We start from the raw sequence: 24,092 nt of genomic DNA, 5'->3' as shown, positions 1-24,092 counted from the left end.
CCCTCCCCCCTCTCTCCTCCCTCTCTCCCCCTCCTCCCTCTCTCCCCCCTCCTCCCTCTCTCCCCCCTCCCTCCTCCCTCTCTCCCCCCCTCCCTCTCCCCCCTCCTCTCTCTTCTCTCCCCTCCTTCTCCCTCTCTCTCCTCTCTCTCTCTCCCCTCTCTCTCCCCTCTCTCTCTCTCCCTCTCCCCTCCTCTCTCCTCCCCCCCCTCCTCTCTCTCTCTCCCCCTCTCTCTCTCTCCCCTCCTCTCTCTCTCCTCTCCCCTTCTTCTCTCTCTCTCTCTCCCCCCCTCCTCCTCTCTCCTCCTCCTCCTCTCCTCCTCTCTTCCCCCCCCTCTCCTCTCCCCTCTCCCTCTCTCTCCCCTCCTTCCCTCTCTCCTCCCCTCTCTCTCCCCCCTCCTCCCTCTCTCTCCTCCTCCCTCCTCTCTCTCCCTCCTCCCCTCTCCTCCCCCCTCCTCCTCTCCCTCTCTCCTCCTCCCCCCCTCTCTCTCTCTCCCTCTTCTCTCTCTCCCTCCCCTCTCTCCTCTCTCTCCCCTCCTCCTCTTCCCCCCTCTCTCTCTCCCCCTCCCTCTCCCTCTCTCCTCCTCCCCTCTCTCTCTCTCTCTCTCCCCTCCTCTCTCTCTCCCCCCCTCCCTCTCCCCTCTCCTCCCCCTCCCTCCTCCCTCCTCTCCCTCTCTCCCCCTCCCCCTCTCTCTCCTCCCCCCTCTCTCTCTCCTCCCCCTCCCTCTCTCTCTCCCCCCTCTCTCTCTCCTCTCCCCTCCTCCCTCTCTCCTCTCCCCTCCTCCCTCTCTCTCCTCCCTCCTCCCTCTCTCTCTCCCCTCCTCCCCTCCTCTCTTCCCCTCCTCCCTCTCTCTCTCCCCTCCTCCCTCTCTCTCTCCCCTCCTCCCTCTCTCTCTCCCCTCCTCCCTCTCTCTCTCCCCTCCCCTCTACAGGTGTCACCAACAGTTGCATTGCTCCCGGAATGGCAGAGCACGGGAAAGGGGCAATCGAGTGGCTATTCAGCTCTAATCACTTCTGCTTTAACCTCTTCCCCTGCGCACGCTATAGCTAAAAAAAAAAAAAATACGGCTACAGCGCAGGCTTAAATTGCCGAGGGCGTCCATGTACGTCGTCCTGTGCGCCCCCTATGGGGCGTGGGCATTATGCTCTGTGATCACCGGGTCCATGGGACTCGGCTAGTCTCAGATCGGAGTAAAGGGCCAATCCCGGCCCTTTACCATGTGATCAGCAGTCAGGCAATGGCAGCTGATCACAATGATGTAACAGAAGCCGGTAATCACCTTCTTCCATTCCCCCCCCCCCCCTCCCCCCTCCCGCTGACAGCTCATGTAAAAAGGGACATCGGTCCCACACACCGACAGCCACGGCCCACCAGTGCCACCTACCTGTGCCCACTATTATCGCCGCCTCCACAGCGCACATCCGTGAAGGAGAAAAATTACCTGTTTGCAAATTTTATAACAAACTTTTTTTTTTTTTCAAAATTTTCAGTCTTTTTTTTTTGTTTGTTTATCAAAAAATAAAAAAACCCAGTGGTGATTAATAGCACCAAAAGAAAGCTCTATGTGTGTGAAAATTGGCCTGGGCAGGAAGGTGGTATAAGTGCCTGTAAGCAAGTGGTTAACAGGGAAATGCCAGCTGACAATCTGATACCCAGATGATGTCTGCAAGAGGATGATACCAAGTCAAAGTTGTATCCTCCTCCCCAGTGACTGGAGGAAGTAGCAGGAGATTGAGAAGGTCATCTTTCTGCTCTCTCCTCCTATCAGCGTGTTCCTTGTGGGCGCTTTTGCATTCTGTACACCTGATGGCTCCCAGGCCTGCCCCTCCCTTTTACATTCTAAGCTCTGTTGTAGAGGGGTTTGCAAGAGGCTGATACAAAGTAGGGCTGGGAGATTTTTCACAAAAATAAAAATCTGCGATTTTCTTAAAAAAAAAAAAAAACTCGATTCACGATTCGAATGGAGTTTTTTTTTTTTTTTTTTGGACACAGCGACGGTCCTGAAGAGCTGCGGGCAGGAATTTTTAGGCAAGGCCGCGGCTTAGGGGACTAGGCCGAAGTTGCGGTCTCACCTAAAAACTCCTGCCCGCAGCTCTTCAGGACCGGCGCGGTGGGAAAAAAAAAAAACAACTTGCTTTGAATCGATTTGACCTCTCGACTCAGTTCAAGATTTAAATCGATTTTTTTTCCCCAGCCCTACTACAAAGAAAAATTTCTCTGTTAAATTTAAAACGCAGAACTTTACTGTCATATACATTCCCTTCCCTCCGTTCCTCTTCCACGCCGCCATCTACAGAGCGCCGGCGTGTGTGCAGATGTGCTGCTGGCTTCTGTCAGACCACAAATACTTGGCAGAGTACCTTGCGCATGCTCTGCGGGTTTTCTGCCCATGTGCACAGCACTGCCAGTTGTGTTATATGGGCACTATTTGCACAGATGTACTATACACGGCCTCCTGGGATAGTGGAGACTTAGCAATTCCAGGGGCAGTGAGGCCGTTTTAGGCTGAAAAGCAGTACCGTATATACTCGAGTATAAGTCGACCCGAATATAAGCCGAGGCACCTAATTTTACCACAAAAAACTGGGAAAACGTATTGACTCGAGTATAAGCCTAGGGTGAGAAATGTGCAGCTACTGTAAGTGGAAAAGAGGGTCAACAATGCCCATCTGTAGCCTCACTGTGCACATCTGCAGCCTCACTGTGCCCATTGCAAGCCTCACTGTGCCCATGTACCTTACAGAGAAAAGACTGTGAAAAGGGGGAAGCTTTAGGGAAGTGTGTCTGTAGTAAGGGGCACCTTGACAACTAGGTAATCCTAGGGGCCTGAAAAAGTAATAAAAGCCTTCAAAAACTTTTTTTTTTTCCCATTATCCACTTTTTTTCTTACCAATTGCCACTGGACTGATCCAACCCCCAAAAAGCTCCTGCCGCCATCTCAGTATTGATGCGGAGGGAAGGAAAGCCATATTACGCCGTACATTGCCCCCTCCAATTCACAGCAGGGGCTGTGTATAGGAAGTCTGCGCCGTCCACGCCGCCCGCCGCCTCCTCCTCGTCTGTCCGTGACAAGGAGGAGGCGGAGCTTTGTTACAGTGGCTGTGTGTATAGGAAGTCTGCTCTGCCCACGCCGTCCCGCCTCCTCCTCATCGTCCATGACGAGGAGGAGGCGGAGCTTTGTTACAGTGGCTGTGTGTATAGGAAGTCTGCTCTGCCCACGCCGTCCCGCCTCCTCCTCATCCGTCCGTGACAAGGAGGAGGCGGAGCTTTGTTACAGCGGCTGTGTGGATAGGAAGTCTGCTCTGCCCCACGCCGTCCCGCCTCCTCCTCATCCGTCCGTGACGAGGAGGAGGCGGAGCTTTGTTACAGTGGCTGTGTGTATAGGAAGTCTGCTCTGCCCAAGCCGTCCCGCCTCCTCCTTGTCTGTCCGTGACGAGGAGGAGGCGGGGCTTTGTTACAGTGGGCTGTGTGTATAGGAAGTCTGCCCTGCCCACGCCGTCCCGCCTCCTCCTCATCCGTCCGTCTGTGATGAGGAGGCGGAGCTTTGTTACAGTGGCTGTGTGTATAGGAAGTCTGCTCTGCCCACGCCGTCCCGCCTCCTCCTTGTCTGTCTGTGATGAGGAGGAGGCGGGGCTTTGTTACAGTGGACGGCGCGGACTTCCTATACAAACAGCCACTGTACCAAAGCTCCGCCTCCTCCTTGTCACAGACGGACGAGGAGGCGGGATGGCGGCAGACCTTCCTATACACACAGCCACTGTAACAAAGCTCCGCCTCCTCCTCGTCACGGACAGACGAGGAGGAGGAGGAGGCGGAGGAGGCGGGACGGCGCAGACTTCCTATACACACAGCCTGCTGTGAATCGGAGAGTACAATGTATGGCGCAATATGGCTTTCCTTCCTCCCCCCGCATAAATACTGACACGGCGGCAGATACCTGACTTGAGTATAAGCCCGAGGGGGGCATTTTCAGCACAAAAAAAATATACTGGAAAAACTCGGCTTATACTCGAGTATATACGGTAAGTGCGGCCTTGCAGCACAAACAGCCAAAAGTTAAATATATTTTACATTCAATACATTTTAACATATTTTTCGGCACATTGTTGTTAAGGGGTGGGGGAGGGGTGGACATGATCTATATTTTGGCATGACAATGGAAAGTACTTACCAGTGTAGGCAAAGTTGAAAGGCCAAGCGAGAGGTTCATGGTGTCTTGGGGCGATCTTGGGATGAGAAGGATAGATGAGGACTCCATCGTCCCCCAGCAATGTGTTCAGTTCCTCTTTCAAGTTGTTGCCTTTTTGCACCATTTTTGCACTTCCTTGTGGATTCAGATTTGTTAAATTCTCAGCGAGAGCCAAACCTGCAACAGACACATCACCCATCATGGAACAGTCTTCTGATTTTATGTCAGCCATGCTATAACCACATCTTCTCAGCCAGCTTTGGTAGACAATTTCACCTTAAAAGCGGAGTTCCACCCAAAAATGGAACTTCCGCTTTTCGGATCCCCCCCCCCCCCTCCGGTGTCGCATTTGGCACCTTCCAGGGGGAGCATATACCTGTCTAATACAGGTAATTTGCTCCCACTTCTGTGCAGAGATACCCGCAGGTATCTAGGCCACTTCCGGCGCCTTCTCCGTTCCCCCCCTGCTGTCTTCTGGGAGACACACAGGTCCCCGAAGACAGCCCGGACCAGTGGGATTGCATCACGCGTGCGCAGTAGGGAACTTCCTGATTCCCTTACCGAAGATGGCGGGTGGCAGCACCCCAAGAGCCGAGGGAGAGATCGGCTTCGGGTGCCAACATCGCGGCGCCCTGGACAAGTAAGTGTCCTTATTTTTAAAAGGCAGCAGCTGCAGTATTTGTAGCTGCTGACTTTAAAAAAAAAATCTCTCTCTCTCTATTTTGGGGGGGGGAGGAGCTGGTACCTGTGTTTTTTTTTTTTTTTTTTTTTTTACAGGTACCCTGTCCCCACTTCCGGGAGGGGACTGGGTGAAATTACGTTCCCCCCCGCCAGGGAGAAAGCGCAGCGGGCTTCACGCATGCGCAGTAGGGACCGTGTCGAGCAGCCGAAAGGCTACACTGCCGGGTTCCCTTACCCCGTAATGGCGGTGGCAGCACCCGACCAGCCCATTGGCTGTCGTGCCGACATCGCCATTGCTGGATTCCAGGACAGGGTACATAGTGTCCTAATATTATGTCAGTAGCTACAGCAGGTGTAGCTGCTGACTTTTAATTTTTAATGGGGCGGGGGCGGAACTCCGCTTTAAAGTAGATGTAAACCCCACCATATAAAATTTGATTAAAGCTTGAACATGAAAATGTCATTCCAAAAGTCTTTTCCTAAATTTTTAAAATCTACAGCCTTCGGTTAAATAAATTGCTGGGGATCCTGATACTACATGACCACAATAGAGACTACAATTGGTCGTTTTAACTGCTTCCAGTCCGGCCTATAGACAAATGATGGTGGGGGCGGGAGGGCCTGCTCTAGATCTAGGTGGGCATCAAATGATGTCCTCTCCAGAACGCACGCCGTCGCAACCTGTCAACCGGACACAGCCGATGACAGATCACTGTACTGGTCCGCTGCTGGTATCATGTGATGACTGTGACCAATCACAACAGATCATATGAAAATTGTACATAATGGATGGCTTCCATTTATGCCATTCATTGTGTTGCTCACTGCGATTGGTCACATTGATCAGATGGCACAGACAGGACCAATCACACCTTGTCTGTACCATGTGATTAGCTGTGTCTAATCACAGCTAATCACGACAATACACACTATGAATCAACTTCATTCAGGAAAAAAAGGGGTTGCTTAGAACAGTGAATATTATCATATATAAAATATAATGTGTAAAAAAACATCCTGATCATCTCCCCAGAGTAGTACAGTGTTACTATGGTAAAAAAAAAGGAGGATAAAATAAATATTTAAAAAAAAAACATTTTTTTTGCAATAATTATTTTTAATATTTTTTTCATTTTTAATTACTTTTTTTTTTTTTACATACTGTCACCAGTCAGTGCCCCTGATTACCACCACACCAATTATATGATGACGCTGTACTGCACTGGTGACAGTATGTATGAAAAAAAAAAAAGGGAATGGTCAAAAAAAAAAAAAAAAAAAAAATGTTCTTATTTCTTTTTTATTTTCTTTTTATTATCTTTTTTCCAAAAGATTGTGACAAAAATCACAACTTCCTGCCATGCCTCTTACTAAATACCTCGGACTGTCCGCTTTCAAAAAATGGGTTATTTTGGGGGGGTGGGGGGGGGGGGGTATTCGTACTGTCCTGGCATTTTCAAGAAATGAGATCGGCCGTCAGTACATCAGGATGTATCGATTTTCAGATATAGAATCCACAAACTATAAGATATATAACTTTTCCTAAAGACTAAATAATATACACTGATTTGGGTTATTTCTACCAAAGAAAAATCTAGCAGAATATATTTGGCCTAAATTTATGAAAAACGTATTTTTTGCAACTTCGAAAAATGTTAGTCTTCAAATTTTTCGATCGATTTCATTTAGCTCCCCCCCCCCCAAAAAAAAAAAAAAAAAAAAAAATAATAAAACTCCAGTGGTGATTAATAAATACCACCAAATGAAAGCTCTAATTGTTTGAAAAAAAAAAATGATAAAAATGTCATTTGGGTATAGTGTTGTATGACCGCGCAATTGTCATTCAAAGTGTGACAGCGCTGAAAGCAGGCCTGGGCAGGAAGAGGGGGTAAAAGTGTCCGGTATTGAAGTGGAAAAAAAAGATTGCACAGACATGGACCACTGTTGTCCCCATCAGGAAACCCGTCCTGAGAAAAGCCATACACATCTCAGGAGTGCCTGTAGACAAGAGGCGAGTGAAGAGATCAGCATTGTTAAGCCGGCCACAGACGGAATAACATTTCGGACGATTCAGCAGGAACCGGCCAACTGTCGATCCATCTATGGGCAAAGGCTGCCAGACCCCGCTATACCACCCACTGAAAAGCGATCCACCGCTCAATGGGTGGTAGGCATTGGCAAGAGCTCTTTCAGTGTATAGTCAGTTTGACAAAGCACATCAAATTAGCATTCTTCTTACCTATTGCTGGTATTGTGTGCTTGGATAAACCAAACATCCATTTCACCAGTTCCAGCTCGGCACATTCGCTTTCCATCAGACATCAGATCTGTAAAACTCTAAGAAAAAAAAAAAAAAAGAGAAGAGAAGAACATATGAAGCAAATCATCTCGTCGTCATTCATCCTTGTAAAGCCTGCTGTATGCACAGCTAATGAACAGAACCATGGTCTGAGGAAGCTAAGACTAAGGCCTTTATAAAGCAGGGCTAGGGCTAAGACTAAGGCCTTTCCTGGCCGAAACATGTTAGCACTGTCCTGTCTGTGGATTCTACCCCTTGACTGCGTAGCCCAAGGGGGAGTGCTGGCATTTGCATACGTAGTCTGAAGAAGTGCCTTGATAACGTGAAACACAAATTCTCTCTGTGCTTTTACCCTATGAAGGGAATAAAAGGTGTCCCGTTTTTCAAGCAGCAGTGGAAAATATCTGCTGCCGAGTTCTCCGGCATTCTCAAAGGAGACCCCCCCACCTCATGTTAAAAAAAAAATGATTAGTCCCCCTACACAATATAGACACACACGTTATATATTAAACATGGCAGGGGGACATGGTTACTGTCTTGGGGGGTCTGATCAAGGAAGGAGGAAGTCAATCTCCCTTCTTCCTCCTCAGTTCCTCCTGGGGATCCTCTCCCAGATTCTCCACCTCTGATCTGGTGAATCTGGGAGGGAGAATTCTGACAGATCACCCGTGAAGTGCTGAGATCGCACCTGCCCGTTTTGGTTTTTGTCAATGACAGATTCTCGGTATGCGGAGATGATCCACGGAAAACATGTTCTCCCTCAATCATCTCGGTTTCATAAACCATTAATGAACTGAGATCAGCATTGGTCCTCGGGATCGCCGCTGGTCAAAGTCTCATAAACAGAGACCAAAGAGAGCCCTGTAATTCATGTCTGTGCAAGGATCTCCCTGCTTCACCCACTCTATGGTTCCTCAACCCCTAAGGCTGCTGCTTGACCGTTCCCTCCATCATATCAATCGGGTAGGGGCAGTGCCAACATGAGGAAGCAAAGCCCTACCCGCAACAGGATGGCCACCTCCATACAGCTTTGGTGTGGTCACTACTGTGATGCTGCTTGCTGGAGACTCTGACCTAGGGAAGCAAAGCCCTGCCTCTACTGAGATGGCCATCTCCATACAGATGTGGTGAGGTCACTACTGTAACGCTGCTTGCTGGAGGCTCTGACCCAGGGCAGCAAAGCCCTGCCTCTACCAAGATGGCCACCTCCATACAGCTTTGGTCATGTCACTACTGTGATGCTGCTTGCTGGAGACTCTGACCTAGGGAAGCAAAGTCCTGGCTCTACCAAGAGGCCCACCTCCATACACATGTGGTGAGGTCACTACCGTAATGCTGCTTGCTGGAGGCTCTGACCCAGGGCAGCAAAGCCCTGCCTCTACCAAGATGGCCACCTCCATACAGCTTTGGTGTTGTCACTACTGTGATGCTGCTTGCTGGAGACTCTGACCTAGGGAAGGAAAGCCCTGCCTCTACTGAGATGGCCATCTCCATACAGATGTGGTGAGGTCACTACTGTAACGCTGCTTGCTGGAGGCTCTGATCCAGGGCAGCAAAGCCCTGCCTCTACCAAGAGGGCCACCTCCATACAGCTTTGGTGATGTCACTACTGTGATGCTGCTTGCTGGAGACTCTGACCTAGGGAAGGAAAGCCCTGCCTCTACTGAGATGGCCACCTCCATACAGATTTGGTGATGTCACTACTGTAATGCTGCTCGCCGGTGTCCTGTCAGAATACCGCTACCCATCAGAAAATGTAACGGAAGTGACGTTCTGAGCAAAAAATGCTTACTGCGCATGTGCCATGTGTTCCAACATGGCCGCTATGCATTCCAATAGGTTTGCTAATCTGACAGAACACAAAGCCAGCAGTGGACACCTTCTTACACTCAGGCAAGCAGGCAGAAGGTGGCGACGGTCATCTTGGTACACTCCGCACTGCTCAGCGGCAAACTGATTATATACTGACATATTCACTCTGTTGCAGTGAACTAGTCTATTTCAGTATATAAGATGAGGTAACTGCTAAAATAAGAGTGTAATTGAAGACTTGGCTGGGTGTAAGAAGATGTTTGCTGCTGGCTTCATGTTCTGTCAGATTAGTAAACCTATTGGAACGCATAGAGCATACGCAATTTTGTTCGGAACGTCACTCCTGTTGCATTTTCTGGCGAGTAGTGGTATTCTGATAGAACACCGGAGACTCTGACCTGGGGAAGCAAAGCTATGCCTCTACCAAGATGGCCACCTCCATACAGCTGTGGTGAGGTCACTACTGTGATGCTGCTTGCCGGTGGCTCTGACCTGGGGAAGCAAAGCTCTGCCTCTACTGGGATGGCCATCTCCATACAGATTTGTTGACGTTACTGTGATGCTGCTTGCTGGAGGCTCTGACCTGGGGGAAGCAAAGCTCTGCCAACATGGCTGCCTCTGCACAGAGACAGTGCGGGACAATCAGTGAAGGAGGAAAGATCATCTGCAGGGAGACTACTGATGAGGAGGGGGGATCGATGATCATGTGACCACTGTGATTGGTTGTCAAAGTAGTCACATGATCAGGTGCCGATGCCACCCGCTACAGATCTTTAGCAGGGACCGACAGCGATATCTGCTGGCTCAACATCAGCCACCCAGTAACGCACATAAACACCTAAAGTGGAACTCTACTTTCATAGGAAAACAAAAAAGCAAATAAAAATAATATAGGATATTCAATTACTACACAAGTCATATTGTAATTGAATGTTATTAAAAATTCCCTTTCCTTTTCAATCTGCACCCGCTGTAATCTTCTGTAAAATGCAATATGGCTGCCTGGAGGCGTTCCGTACACAGAACTCCGCCCCTCCCTCCCCCAGATATGCCATTTTCTGCTTGTGTGATTGGCTCACTAATTTTCCCAGAAGTCTGCACTAAGATACAAGATTTTGAGCATCCCCTGCAACAAAAATGTCCATTAGATGGTGGCGCCCTCGTCTGGTTATATTTATAATGTGGTGGTAGTCTGCACCTAGACGGTGGCGCCCTCTCCTGGTTATGTTTATACTTTTGTGGCATGCTTTATTCCAAGGCACTCTGATAAAACAAGGACATATAGTTTTACCTCTCCTTGGTCCCCGTCTAAAGACATCACAGCAGACCAGATTTGGAAGGAATACCGCATGTTGTAGATGTTAATGGGCTGAACGCTGACTCCAAGCGAAGTCTCTAAATGCTGGACCACCTGTGAAGGGATATTGTTCATTAAAGTGATCGTAAAGTCTTTGTTGTTTTTTTTTTTAAATAACAAACACGTTATTTACCTACCTCCTCTGTGCAGTCCTCCTCTTCTCGGGTCCCTCTTTGCTGCTCCTGGCCCCTCCCTCCTGTATAGTGCCCCCACAGCAAGCAGCTTGCTATGGCGACACCCGAGTCAAGCCGCAGCACCATGTGTCCATTTAGACACGAGCTGCGGTTCGGACCCGCCCCCTCTCTCTCCTGATTGACAGCAGTGGGAGCCAATGGCGCAGCTGCTGTGTCTTAGCCAATCAGGAGGGAGAGTCACGGAAGGCCCAAGGACATCGCTGGACAGAGATGGGGCTCAGGTAAGTATTGGGGAGTATTCCAATTCTAGCATACAAAATTTTCATAGATTTTGGTAACCAAGGCAGAGATTCTTCCATTTACGAACAATCGCACCAACTGTTGTCACCCTCTCACCAATCACTCTTGGTGATTGCCCCTGATGTTTAACCCCTTCCCAGCCAGTGTCATTAGTACAGTGACAGTGCATACGTTTAGCACTGATCCCTGTATTAGTGTCACTGGTTCCCACAAAGTGGCCGATTGTCCGCCGCAATACTGCAGTCCACTATAAAAAGTCATCGATTGCCGCCATTACTAGTATAAGAAAAAAAAAATAAATAAAATTACAGTATATTTTTGCAGTGCAAATTGAGTCTATTCATTTTTGTACGGGCTCAAATCCGCACCGCAAAAGTATCGGTTTTAGGTATCTGAGCATTTCCACGAGTAGGAGAAATGCTGCGTATCGGCGCCGACACCGAGGTTCATAAACGGCACTGCAGAGATCCCACTTAGGTGGCCAGTGTCCCCCCCCCCTAATGGCAGTGAACCGAGCCTTCAGCGGATTTGAGTGGCTCTATACCATGTGATCACTGTGATGACCAATCATAGCAAATCACAGATATAAGCAGTTTATTGTCAAGGTTTGTGGAAAGGTTTTTAACCCTTTCAACACCCCCCCCTCCCCCTCTGTAAATCTCAGCCCTCTGCAGTAACCTGTACATTAACCCCTTCACCTCCCTATCCTGTACATTAACCCCTTCACCTCCCTATCCTGTACATTAACCCCTAGATCTCCATCCTCCCACTCTATGTGACCTATACACTCTGTGTACTGTCCAGGCATTTTTATTTGGTATGTTTTATTACATGAAGTATCACGTTTTTTTTTTTCCTTCAAACATTTTTTTTTCTTCAATTTAAAGAAAAACAACCCTAATGGTTATTAACCCCTTCAGATCCACACTATAGCCGAATGGCGGCTACAGCGCGGACCTACTTTGCCGGGAGGCTGTCAATAGACGTCCTCCCCTTTGCACGCTCCCCGCGCGCTGTGATCACAGAGCCAATGAGACTCGGGTGATCACAGATCGGAGTAAGGGGGCGATCCCGGCCCCCTTACCACGTGATCAGCTGTCGGCCAATGATGGCTGATCACATGATGTAAACAGAAGATCGGTAATCGTTTTTTTTTCTCCTCACGCTGACAGCGTGAGGGAAAAAAAAAATAAGCCGATCGCCGGCTTCTGTGCAAGGGACATCGATCCCGAAAGAGGAAGATAGACAGCCATCTCATCTGTGCCCACTAGTGCCACCTGCCAGTACCCACAGTGCCACGAATCAATGCCCACCAGTGCCAGCAATCAGTGCCACCTATCAATGCCCACCAGTGATGCCAATCAGTGTCACCTACCAGTGCCAATTAGTGCCCATCACTGCCATCTATTAGTGCCCTTCAGTGCCACCCCTCAATGCCCTTCAGTGCCACCCATCAGTGCCCAATGCCGCCTGCCAGTGCCACAAATCAGTGCCCACCAGTGCCAGCAATCAGTGCCACCCATCAATGCCCACCAGTGATGCCAATCAGTGCAGCCTATCAGGGTCACCTACCAGTGCCAATTAGTGCCCATCACTGCCACCCATCAGTGCCCGTTACTGCCACCTATCAGTGCCACCTATTAGTGCCACCCATCAGTGCCCACTAGTGCCGCCTATCAGTGCCCATCGATGCAGCCTCATCAGCGTACATCAATGAAGGAAAAAAATTTACCAGTTTGCAAAATTTAATAACAAAATGTAAAAACGGTTTTGTACTTTTTTTTTCGGTCTTTTTAAATTTTTTTTAAATGACAACATTTTTATTTTTTTATTTTAATTTTTATCGCATTTTAGTGTAAATATGAGATCTGAGGTCTTTTTGACCCCAGATCTCATATTTAAGAGGACCTGTCATGCTTTTTTTCTATTACAAGAGATGTTTACATTCCTTGTAATAGGAATAAAAGTGACAATTTTTCTTTTTTAAAAGAAAAGAACAGTGTAAAAAAAAAAAAAAAAAAAAAAGGTAAAATAAATAAGAAAAACACGCTGAGCTTGCGTGCAGAAACAAACACATACGTAAGTCGCCCCCTCATAAGAGAACGGTGTTCAAACCACACATGTGAGGTATTGCCACAATCGGTAGAGCGAGAGCAATAATTCTAGCCCTCGACCTCCTCTGTAACTCAAATCATGTGACCTGTAGAAATTTTTAAACGTCGCCTATGGAGGTTTTTAAAGGGTCAAAGTTTGTTGCCATTCTACGAGCGGGCGCAATTTTGAAGCATGACATGTTGGGTACCAATTTACTCGGCGTAACATTACCATCCACTATATATATATATATATATATATAAAAAATTGGGCTAACTTAACTATGGTCTTATTTTTTGATTTAAAAAAGTGTATTTTTTCCAAAAAAAAAAAAAGGCGCTTGCGAGACTGCTGTGCAAATACGGTGTGACAAAGTATTGCAGCGACCTCCATTTTATTCTCTAGGCCAGGGGTAGGCAACCTCGGCACTCAAGCTGTGGTGAAACTACAAATCCCATCATGCCTCCGCCTCTAGGAGTCATGCCTGCGATTGTCAGGTTCTTGTTGCAATGTCTCATGGGACTTGTAGTTTCGCCACAGCTGGAGGGCCGAGGTTGCCTACCCCTGCTCTAGGGTGTCTGAAAAAAATAATAATAATAATAAATGTATATGTAACATCTACTTTAAATATGAGAAATATATAATGCTATTGGGACAGGTTGGATTCAATCACATCAGCTTTTCTCACCTGTTTTTGTGCTTGGACTAATTCTTTATCCATAGGAGATACAAAGAGACACCCGCCATCATTCTCCATGGTGAAGAACCGCAGACTGCGCAGAGATACGTCCTGATCCAGAGACAGCCTGGGAGAATAAAAAACAGTCATTATCCACTTCCAGCCCAGGACAATTCTGGCATTTATTTTTACACTGTCCCTTTAAATATTATTACTTTTATTCCCATTACAAAAAATGTAAACAACTCTTGTAATAGGAACAAGGATGACAGGTCCTCTTTATGGAGCCATTGAGAGTGTGTGTGTGTGTGTGTGTGTGTGTGTGTGTGTGTGTGTGTGTGTGTGTGTGTGTGTGTGTGTGTGTGTGTGTGTGTGTGTGTGTGTGGGGGGGGGGGGGGGGGGGGGGGCTGGAATATGTTGACTCCCGCTGCCTGTAAAAGCCATCCAGTGGCTAGATAGCCACTAGGATGGCTTTTACAAGTGAGGGAATCGCAGGCTTAAAACAAAGACATCTGGTGAATTCCTGTAGCTCCATCATCCAGATATCTTCACTTCAACCTAAAGAGGTCATATGACGTCCTACGGGTGGGAAGTGGTTAATATACAACTTATTCTATCGATTATACAGGTATGCTCAACAGTTTGTGGATCCCCCCCCCCCCCCCCTGGAGAATTGGTAATATAGAGTTTGTACCATTGTTAAAGAAAACATGAGTGAGCTGACAAAATCCGTTTCTTCTATTTCCTATGGGATTGATATTCTGTAACTGGAGGTGATAACAGGATGGCCCAATTATAAAACAAGACATGGCAACAAGTAAACCAATGAAATGCCCCCCTATTCAAAAGTCTGCATCCCCTTAGTCCTAATACTGCGTATTGCACCCTTTAGCATCAATGAAAGTGGTCAGTCTTTTATAATGGTGGTCTAAGAGGCCCCAAAATTCTTGCAGGTGGTCGAGCTGCCCGTTTGCATGTCCTGGAGGCATTTTGCCAAGACAAAGTCTTTGGTCGCCTTGCATGAACTACACGTCTGAGATCTCCCCAGAGCGGCTCGATGATATCAAGTAGGGTTGTACCGATACCGATACTAGTATCAGTGCTGATACCAAGGATTTGCACGAGTACTCGTGCGAATGCTCCGATGCTTGACCCGATACCTGGGCAGTTACAAGCACCGATCTCCCTGTAGATCGAGCACGGAGGGGGACACGAAGGGAGAACCATGGAAGAGGACACGGGACTGTCAGGGATGATCGGTGGAGGGTGTTACAAGCACCGATCTCCCTGTATAGATTTCAATAAAGCAGCTGACAGCCGCTTTTCCTCCTCTCCCTCCATTGAAATCTATACAGGGAGATCGGTGCTTGTAACTCCCTCCACCAATCATCCCTGACAGTCCCCTGTGTCCTTCTCCCTGCTCCCCCTCTCTGAGCTCCTCCAGTCCCCCTCCGAGCTCCCTCCGTGTGGTCCCTCCTCCGAGCTCCCTCCGTGTGGTCCCTCCTCCGAGCTCCCTCCGTGTGGTCCCTCCTCCGAGCTCCCTCCGTGTGGTCCCTCCTCCGAGCTCCCTCCGAGCTCCCTCCGTGTGGTGCCCCTCCGAGCTCCCTCCGAGCTCCCTCCGTGTGGTCCCTCCTCCGAGCTCCCTCCGTGTGGTCCCTCCTCCGAGCTCCCTCCGTGTGGTCCCTCCTCCGAGCTCCCTCCGTGTGGTCCCTCCTCCGAGCTCCCTCCGTGTGGTCCCTCCTCCGAGCTCCCTCCGTGTGGTCCCTCCTCCGAGCTCCCTCCGTGTGGTCCCTCCTCCGAGCTCCCTCCGTGTGGTCCCTCCTCCGAGCTCCCTCCGTGTGGTCCCTCCTCCGAGCTCCCTCCGTGTGGTCCCCCTCCGAGCTCCCTCCGTGTGGTCCCCCTCCGAGCTCCCTCCGTGTGGTCCCCTTCGTGTGGTCCCCCTCCGAGCTCCCTCCGTGTGGTGCCCCTCCGAGCTCCCTCCGTGTGGTGCCCCTCCGAGCTCCCTCCGTGTGGTGCCCCTCCGAGCTCCCTCCGTGTGGTGCCCCTCCGAGCTCCCTCCGTGTGGTGCCCCTCCGAGCTCCCTCCGTGTGGTGCCCCTCCGAGCTCCCTCCGTGTGGTGCCCCTCCGAGCTCCCTCCGTGTGGTGCCCCTCCGAGCTCCCTCCGTGTGGTCCCCCTCCGAGCTCCCTCCGTGTGGTCCCCCTCCGAGCTCCCTCCGTGTGGTCCCCCTCCGAGGTCCCTCCGTGTGGTGCCCCTCCGAGCTCCCTCCGTGTGGTGCCCCTCCGTGTGGTCCCCCTCCGAGCTCCCTCCGTGTGGTCCCCCTCCGAGCTCCCTCCGTGTGGTCCCTCCTCCGAGCTCCCTCCGTGTGGTCTCCCTCCGAGCTCCCTCCGTGTGGTCCCCCTCCGAGGTCCCTCCGTGTGGTGCCCCTCCGTGTGGTCCCCCTCCGAGCTCCCTCCGTGTGGTCCCCCTCCGAGCTCATTGACCTTTTATACACACACACACACACTAATTACAAGCAAGCAGATCACAGGTGAGGATGGTTATCTTTAAAAGCCATTCAGACCCCTTTGTGTCAACTTGTGTGCATGTTATCAGGCCAAAATCACCAGGGTGTGTAAACTTTTGATCAGGGTCATTTGGGTAGTTTCTGTGGTCATTATGATTTAAAAAAAAAAAAAGAGTAAACACAGTTGATTGATAATAAATGGCTTCAGCCAAACACCAACCATGAGCGAAAGAACTTTTTGGGTTATCATTCATATTCTCTGAAAAATGGCCAAGAAATCATAAATTCTGCCAGGGTATGTAAACTTATGAGCACAACTGTATGCAAGTTGGATCGCTGATGTTTTGGGGATGTGTGAGCTACAAAGTCATTTGGAGTGATGAGACCAAAATTGAGCTTTTTGGCCACAACCATAAACACTACATTTGGAGAGGAATCGACAAGGCCTATGATGAAAGGTCCACCATTCCTACTGTGAAACACGGAGGTGGATCGCTGATGTTTTGGGGATGTGAGAGCTACAAAGGCAAAGGAAATTTGGTCAAAATTGATGACAAGATGAATGCAGTATGTTATCAAAAAAATACTGGAGGAACATTTGCATTCATCAGCCAGGAAGCTGCGCATGGGATATACTTGGACATTCCAACATGACAGTGATCCAAAACACAAGGCCAAGTCCACCTGTCATTGGCTACAGCAGAATAAAGTGAAGGTTCTGGAGTGACCATCTCAGTCTCCTGACCTCAATATCATTGGGCCACTCTGGGGAGATCTCAAAACGTGCCGTTCATGCAAGACAGCCCAAGAATTTACAGGAACTGGAGGATTTTTGCCAAGAGGAATGGGTAGCTTTACCATCTGAGAAGATAAAGAGCCTCATCCACAAATACCACAAAAGACTTCAAGCTGTCATTGACGTTAAAGAGGGCAATACACGGTATTAAGAACTGGGGTATGTAAACTTATGATTAGGGTCATTTGGGTAGTTTCTGTTGCAATTATGATTTAAAAAGAGTAAACACAGTTGATTGATAATAAATGGCTTCAGCCAAACACTAACCATGAGTGAAAGAAAAGTTTTTGTGTTATCATTCATATTCTCTGAAAAGTGGCCAAGAAATCATAAATTCTGCCAGGGTATGTAAACTTATGAGCACAACTGTAGCTGGACATGATTTCTATCACTGGTTTTCCCCATCCTTTATAGGATAACACAGCGGGTGCTGCAGTATAAACAGTCCGATGGGAAAAACAGCAACACCAACATTCAGAGCCCTTTCACACTGAGGGGCTTGAAAACTGCCCATAAAACGACGGGCGCTTTTGAAGGCATTAGTGGTGCGCTTTTTTTGAAGGTCGCGTGACTCAGAACAACCATTTTGAGGCGCTTTTCAGGTGCTTCTCATTAATTTCAATGGAGAGGGGCACTTTTTTTAGCGCTCCAAACATGCTCCAAAGATGCCTTTTTTTCACCGCCCCACCAGGGCACTGCCCAGTGTGAAAGCATTTATTGATTTTAATGGAAAAATAGGTTTTAGGGAGCTTTTCAGACACTTTTTTTTTTTTTAGGGTAACAGCGCCTGAAAAGCGCCTCAGTGTGAAAGGGGTCTTTGTTCCGTGGTCTGCAGTACCATTTTATGGACAGCAGGGGGCGTGTCGGACAGGAGGAGATGGCAGTATGCTGACGGGAAGAAGGTGGGTATAGTGTGCCGCAAATACAAACCAGACCTCGCTCACCCCAACAGTCCATGTCCCGGGGGGTTGGGGACCTCTGGTATACCTGGCCTTAGCACCTAAAGATCCCTTCAATTTTCCACTTTAGGTATAAGTGATTGACATGATCAAACATGTACAAATACATAAGGGGTCCATATAGAGAACTTGGTGTTGAGTCATTCATTGAACCACTTAAGGACCGAGCCTCTGAGATTTGTTGTTTTTTTTTTTTGCTAGAAAATTACGTAGAACCTCCAAACATTATACATTTTTTTCTAACACCCTAGAGAATAAAATGGCGGTCGTTGCAATACTTTCTGTCACGCCGTATTTGCGCAGTGGTCTTACAAGCGCACTTTTTTTGTAAAAGATTTGAATTAAAAAAAAAAAAACACACACCACACAACAGTAAAGTTAGCCCAATTTTTTTATATTGTGAAAGATGATGTTACGCCGAGTAAATTGATAACCCAACACGTCACGCTTCAAAATTGCGCCCACTCGTGGAATGGCGACAAACTTTTACCCTTAAAAATCTCCATAGGCGACGTTTAAAAAAAAAAAAATTCTACAGGTTGCATGTTTTGAGTTACAGAGGAGGTCTAGGGCTATAGAATTATTGCTCTCCTTCTACCGATCGTAGCGATACCTCACATGTGTGGTTTGAACACCGTTTTCATATGCGGGCGCTGCTCATGTATGCGTTCACTTCTGCACACGAGCTTGGTGGGACGGAGCCTGGATGCCAATAGATCTACGTCCGGGGTCCCCCCATCTTTGGCATATAGCCCGGAAAATGTCTGGGTGCAGAGTCCATTCCCCCGGGAACAACTGCTGGCGCCTTAAGAAGTCCACCTGCCAATTCTCTATTCCTGGAATGAAGATTGCCGATAGGCAAGGTACATGCTTCTCTGCCCAGGCTAGTATATGATTTACCTCCCTCTGAGCTGCATGACTCCTGGTGACCCCCTGGTGATTGATATAAGCTACTGCTGTGGCATTGTCGGATTGGACCCTTACAGGACAATTCTGCAACCTGAACGTCCAGGCGTCCAGTGCCAAGCGTGCTGCCCGAATCTCTAAAATGTTGATGGGCAAGGTTTTCTCGGTTGTGGACCATTTTCCTTGGACAGAGGCCTCTTCCAGGACTACTCCCCAACCCGAAAGGCTGGCATCTGTTACCACCTTCCAAGGATTTCCCCTTCTTCAGATTCTTGGTCATGCACCACCAACTGAGGCTCTGACGTACCTTTGGAGAATATTTGCATTGTAAAATCTAGAGCTTGGATCTTTTTGTTCCAGGCAGTTAGTATACTGTTTTGCAACCGTCTCGAATGAAACTGGGAATAAGGAACAGCTTCGAATGAGGCCACCATCCTCCCTAATAACCTCATGCACAGGCGAACGGAGGAATTCTTCTTTGTCCTGACCACCTGAACCAAATCCCTTAAAGCGCTGATTTTTGCCTGGGGCAAAAAAAAAAACCTCCTCTCTGGGCTGTGTCTATGATCAGACCCAAGTACTCCAGTCTTCTTAGTGGCTTTAAGGAAGATTTTTCTAGGTTGAGAATCCAACCTAGGGATTCCAGGTAGTTGACTGTGCTGACCACACTTTGATCTAAGCGGGCTACCGACTGGTCTACTAGTAACTAGTCGTCTAGGTATGCGCTAACCGTTATGCCCCGAGTTCTTAGTCTGGCCAAAAGGTGGGGCCAGAACCTTTGTAAAAACCAGTAGCTAGGCCGAAGGGCAAGGCTACAAACTGAAAATGGCACCCTTCTACCTCGAATCGCAGAAATTCCTGGTGAGCAGGAAAAATAGGTATATGCAGATATGCATCCTTGATGTCGATTGATGTCAGAAGTCCCCCCCCCCAGTAGGGTTGAAACTACTGACCTGACTGGATCGAATCCATGCGAATATTCAGGAACTGATTTAACCCCTTGAGGTCTAAAATGGGCCCGACATCTCCGGTTTTGGCACCGTGAAAAGGTTTGAATAAAACCCCAGACCCTGCTCTTCCACGGGGATCTTTATGATCACCCCCTGAGATAACAGCTTGTCTAATGCCAGGAACAGGGATTGACTTTTCCCTGGATCTTTGGGAATGTTTGACCTTGAAAAACGAGGCGCTGGAAATTCCTGCAACTCTAGCTTGTAACCGAAAGCTATAGTGGAGGTGACCCAGTTTGTCCTGAATCTCTTCCTGCCACACCTTTGCAAACTGCAAAAGCCTTCCCCCCCACCCGAGTGGGCGGGGGGCGCCCCTTCTCATTAGAATTCTGCTTTGTAGGTTTCCTCCCCCAGGGCTTCTTTTGTCCCTGGGCATGACCTTGAGCTTTCACCTCTTGAACCTGACGGTGGAGGCCGTCGCGACTGCCGGGAGGCAGTTGCCCCTGGCCCTGGAGAGGAAGCTCGTTTGAACGAGGGACGCTTATACTTTCGTTTAACTGGTAACAAGGTACTTTTCCCACTTGAGATTTTTTTGGATGTATTTAACCCAAGTCATCCCCAAATAGCCGTTCACCGTGAAACGGAAATCCAGCCAAGAGTTTTTTTTGCATGGCGCCTCGGCAGACCAGTTTTTCAGCCACAAGATTCTACGCATATATATGATGATTAGAATCCTTAATAGCATCAATTGCAAAACACAACGCCCTAGGTAATTCAGCTAAATCTGGGGCCTGCTGAGCTGGAATATCTCTAAGAACTTGCTTCAGCTGGTCTTTTAGGGATTGGCAGATGCCTATTGCTGCAATCGCTTCGGTTGAGTTACCGCACCTGCCGTGGAAAAAAAAAAAAAGTCTTCAGTAAAGACTCGAGTCTCTTATCTGTTGGATCCCTGAACATCTGAGCATTGTCTACAGGACAAGTCAGGTTTTTATTCAGAGGAGATAGCAGCATCCACTACTGGAACACTCCATTTCCTGGTAAATTTCTCTTCCATAGGATAGAGAGGTGAACATTTTTTTTAGGAGGGAAAAAAAAAAAATGTTTATCTGGGTGAACCCAATCAGCATATAAGCTGTTCCAGCAATGGATGAACCGGAAAGGCGTGAAGAGCCTGGGGGGGTTTTAGCGAACCTATTGAAGAAATGGGCCTCTCAGGCCGACTCTGTCAAGGGCAACTTGAATGCAGAGCGGACCATTTCAGTAAGGGATTGTACTAGCAATTTCTCAGATTGCGAGGCTGAGAAAAGGTTCTTCTACAGTTGATTCTTCTGAAGAGGAATCAATAGATTGCCCCTCGGCGTGGCCAGGATGTGAAGCAGGAGGGACGCGTGTCTCTGGAGCTCCGGGAGGATCCGAGCAAGTAACCCTGTATACCCGCACTGTTTTGCCCGCAATTTACACGGCAGCTCCCGCGGACACCCGGGTCCCCCTGAGACGCCAATTATGTCTGCCAAGGGCCGGGGTAAGCTCAACAAGGACCCGAAGCCGCAGCGCTCAGGGAAGGGGCAACAGCTCACCAGGCGCCATGGAAGCCTCCACCTCCACTTAAACTATACGGAGCAGGCTGGGAGCTGTGCAAAGCTTTGTGGCTGGATCCCCTGCAAGCTATGTCGGCTCTCTCAGAGGCGCGGGAAGCTGATCTCCCCTCCGCTGCCCTGGAGACAGCACCAGAGGCTATTACAAAGCCTATTCTGGCTGCTATAGAGGGGTTCAAATCTATGACGATGGTCTGCATTGATCACCTGGCGTCCGAGTGTACCCTGATTCGCCATGATCTGGACAAAATGAGAGGGAGAATCAACGAAGCGGAGGATCGGATTGGCACGGTGGAGGATCAACAGGGCACACATACTGCACAGATAGCAGAACTACAACCGCTGGCGAGTTCTCTTGTACACAAAAGTGGATGATGCTGAAAATAGACAAAGGCGGAACAATGTCCATGTCATAGGCCTCCCAGAAGGCGCAAAGGGCCAGAGACCCGCCATCTTTGCTGAGACATTATTTAAACAATTGCTGAACTTGCCAGACATGCCACCCACACACGTAGTAGAAAGGGCGCATAGAGTTCCCACAGGAAAGCGCCCAGAGGGTGCACCACCCAGGCCATTCTTGGTGCGACTGTTAAACTACCGTGATAGAGATATGATCCTGGCGGAGGCAAGAAAGCATCCAGAACTGCCATATGAAAAACACCAAGCTGATGCTGTTCCCGGATTTTTCAGCTGAGGTCCAGAAACGTTGCAGATCCTTCAATGAGGTGGGACACCGTCGTCGTGAATAGATTGCCCCTCTTCCTGGTCCCCTGAGGGTAACTCCTCTTCCTCTGACCACTGCTGCTCTTTTGACAGGGAGGGAGACCCATCATGTTTCCTCCCACTCTGTGAAGAGGATGCAATTAAAACTGCTAACCTCTGTTCCAACCCAACCAGAGCTGAGGATAAGGCGTCCTCAGTAAAAAACAGGGGCTGGAGGATTGGAAACAGCTGCCGCACCAGACACCACCAATGGCTTATCCTGGCTAGCCACCTCTAGTCTGTCCGGAGAGGAAGGTACTATGGAGGCATGACTGGGGTCCTCAGCGCCTGATGGGGAAGCCTTAACCTTCTTTGCGGGGGTTGAAACCACTTTTTTAGGAAGTATAGTGCAGAGCAAAAAAACAGAGGTACTACAAAGCCAAGAGCATCCACTGCTGATCCTTAGTCCAGCAATAAAAGCTGCTATGGTAATAATGGTCAGCCTGATGCTTGAGCAAATAAATGTCATTCAGAATGCCTGTATACATCACCATATGCCACCCAAGTTGCTGATGTGTCCCTCCGTCAGTCAGTCTTTTTTCTGACTGAAGCCTCTTAAGTACTGAGCCGCCGTGCGCTGCCGAGTATTTAAAAACGTGACACACAACTCACGCACCGGTCTCGCGCTAAGCCACGACCCTCATTCCGCCCCCGGAATGCCTCTGAAATGTTAAAACGAGATTCCCTCGCGCGCCATATCGCCACTCTCAGCAGAGGCGTGGGTGGGGGAGAAACAAGTGCCGCTTCCAGAGCCCCCTGACCTTCATCCCAGTGGCAGCGGCCATCCAGGGACAAGCTATTAGAGGTAATGAAAAATCCCTTTTCCCCTTTACAGACACAGCAGCGTACACAGGGAGACCTGGTTATTGTGGAGAAGTATCTCCCTACGCCATCTAGTGGTGATCTTTAAGAATAACAGAAAAAAATAAATATTTTTGCTCAAAGAAGAATCCTAAGCAAATCAAGTTTCCTTAGGAGCTTCACTTACATTATCCCTGCCGCAGGATCCTGTTGGAAACCAACAGATCCAATTTTCACCCATCAGGGCGGGCTCAAGTCAAAAAGACCTTCAGGGACCGGGTTCCTTAAAAGGGATTTCCACTCCACTGGGCCTGTATAGCACCCTTCCAGAAAGGCTTTGGAATTTTAAAAAAAATAACCAAAATAAATAAAATAAAACATTTAAAAAAAAATAACCAAAGAACTGGGTCCCAGGGTCCAGCCCTCCAAGAGAGGCATTACAGGCAAAACCTCGTATCTTCGGTGACAAGGCCTGAGTACCATTCACTTAAATGGCACTTTGAATGGATCCGGCTTTTTAGCTTGCTCGTCCAGCAAGGATTGCTCCAGTGGAGCTCTTAAAAAAAAAAAAAAAAAAAAAAAAAAACCATCTTTAACCGTGACCAACACCTTAGACACTGGCGAAAAAAAACTGGAGGTGCTCCCAGTGTGGGAGTGGTTATATATAGGAAGGCAACTTCCTGTCTTGGGCGTGCCAGTGTCCATCACCTAAAAGGTGGCTATATACCCATATAGTTATCACTATGGCTCTGTGTCCCGTGATGTACGATAAAAGAAAATATGTATTTACCTCCAGCCTGGACCAGAAGTGATATCATGACATTGCTCCAGTCCTCCAAGGCCATAGAGACAATCAAAGAGTATCTACTCAGCCGGCCGCGTTGGATGGTTTCTCAGGCGCGCCGACGGAAATGGTAAGTATACACACACACACACACACACACACACACACACCTGTTGCGATCTTGAAGTGGTTCAGTTCCATTTGACCCCATCAATTAAACTCCATTCGGAACTCCCCCAGACTACGGACGTCTCCATCTTACTCACTTTTCAGAATTCTTCCCGGCCATCACCTTCAGGACGAGCGGCAGGTCTTCTGCGTATCTACACATGGGCCCCGTACACAGGAGATTGACGCGAGAGCCGTGAGCATTTGGAAACTGACCTTCATTGGGGACAATACCTGTAAGAGCGCAGAGACTGTGACATCACGCAGTGACATCATCTTCTTAGTACATACAAGTCTGATTAGTATTCTCTGACCTCATATAGT

At 48.6% G+C, this 24,092-nt stretch overlaps 1 protein-coding gene across 1 annotated transcript in view; it reads right to left on the bottom strand.

Annotated features, from left to right (window-relative positions):
• Window positions 1–24,092, bottom strand: part of FAAH2 (fatty acid amide hydrolase 2) — a 45,301-nt gene that overhangs the window by 7,680 nt on the left and 13,529 nt on the right. Inside the window, 8 exon segments of the mRNA XM_073600644.1 lie at window positions 1,103–1,130; window positions 3,916–3,935; window positions 4,154–4,364; window positions 7,108–7,169; window positions 7,171–7,205; window positions 10,271–10,390; window positions 13,553–13,670; window positions 23,867–24,002. Of these exon segments, the coding sequence (XP_073456745.1) occupies window positions 1,103–1,130; window positions 3,916–3,935; window positions 4,154–4,364; window positions 7,108–7,169; window positions 7,171–7,205; window positions 10,271–10,390; window positions 13,553–13,670; window positions 23,867–24,002 (730 nt within the window).

Source organism: Aquarana catesbeiana, linkage group LG09 (assembly GCF_042186555.1).
Source record: "Aquarana catesbeiana isolate 2022-GZ linkage group LG09, ASM4218655v1, whole genome shotgun sequence".
NCBI lineage: Eukaryota > Metazoa > Chordata > Amphibia > Anura > Ranidae > Aquarana > Aquarana catesbeiana.
Note: the sequence above shows the minus strand (reverse complement) of the source record. Positions and strands in the feature narration are given on the sequence as shown.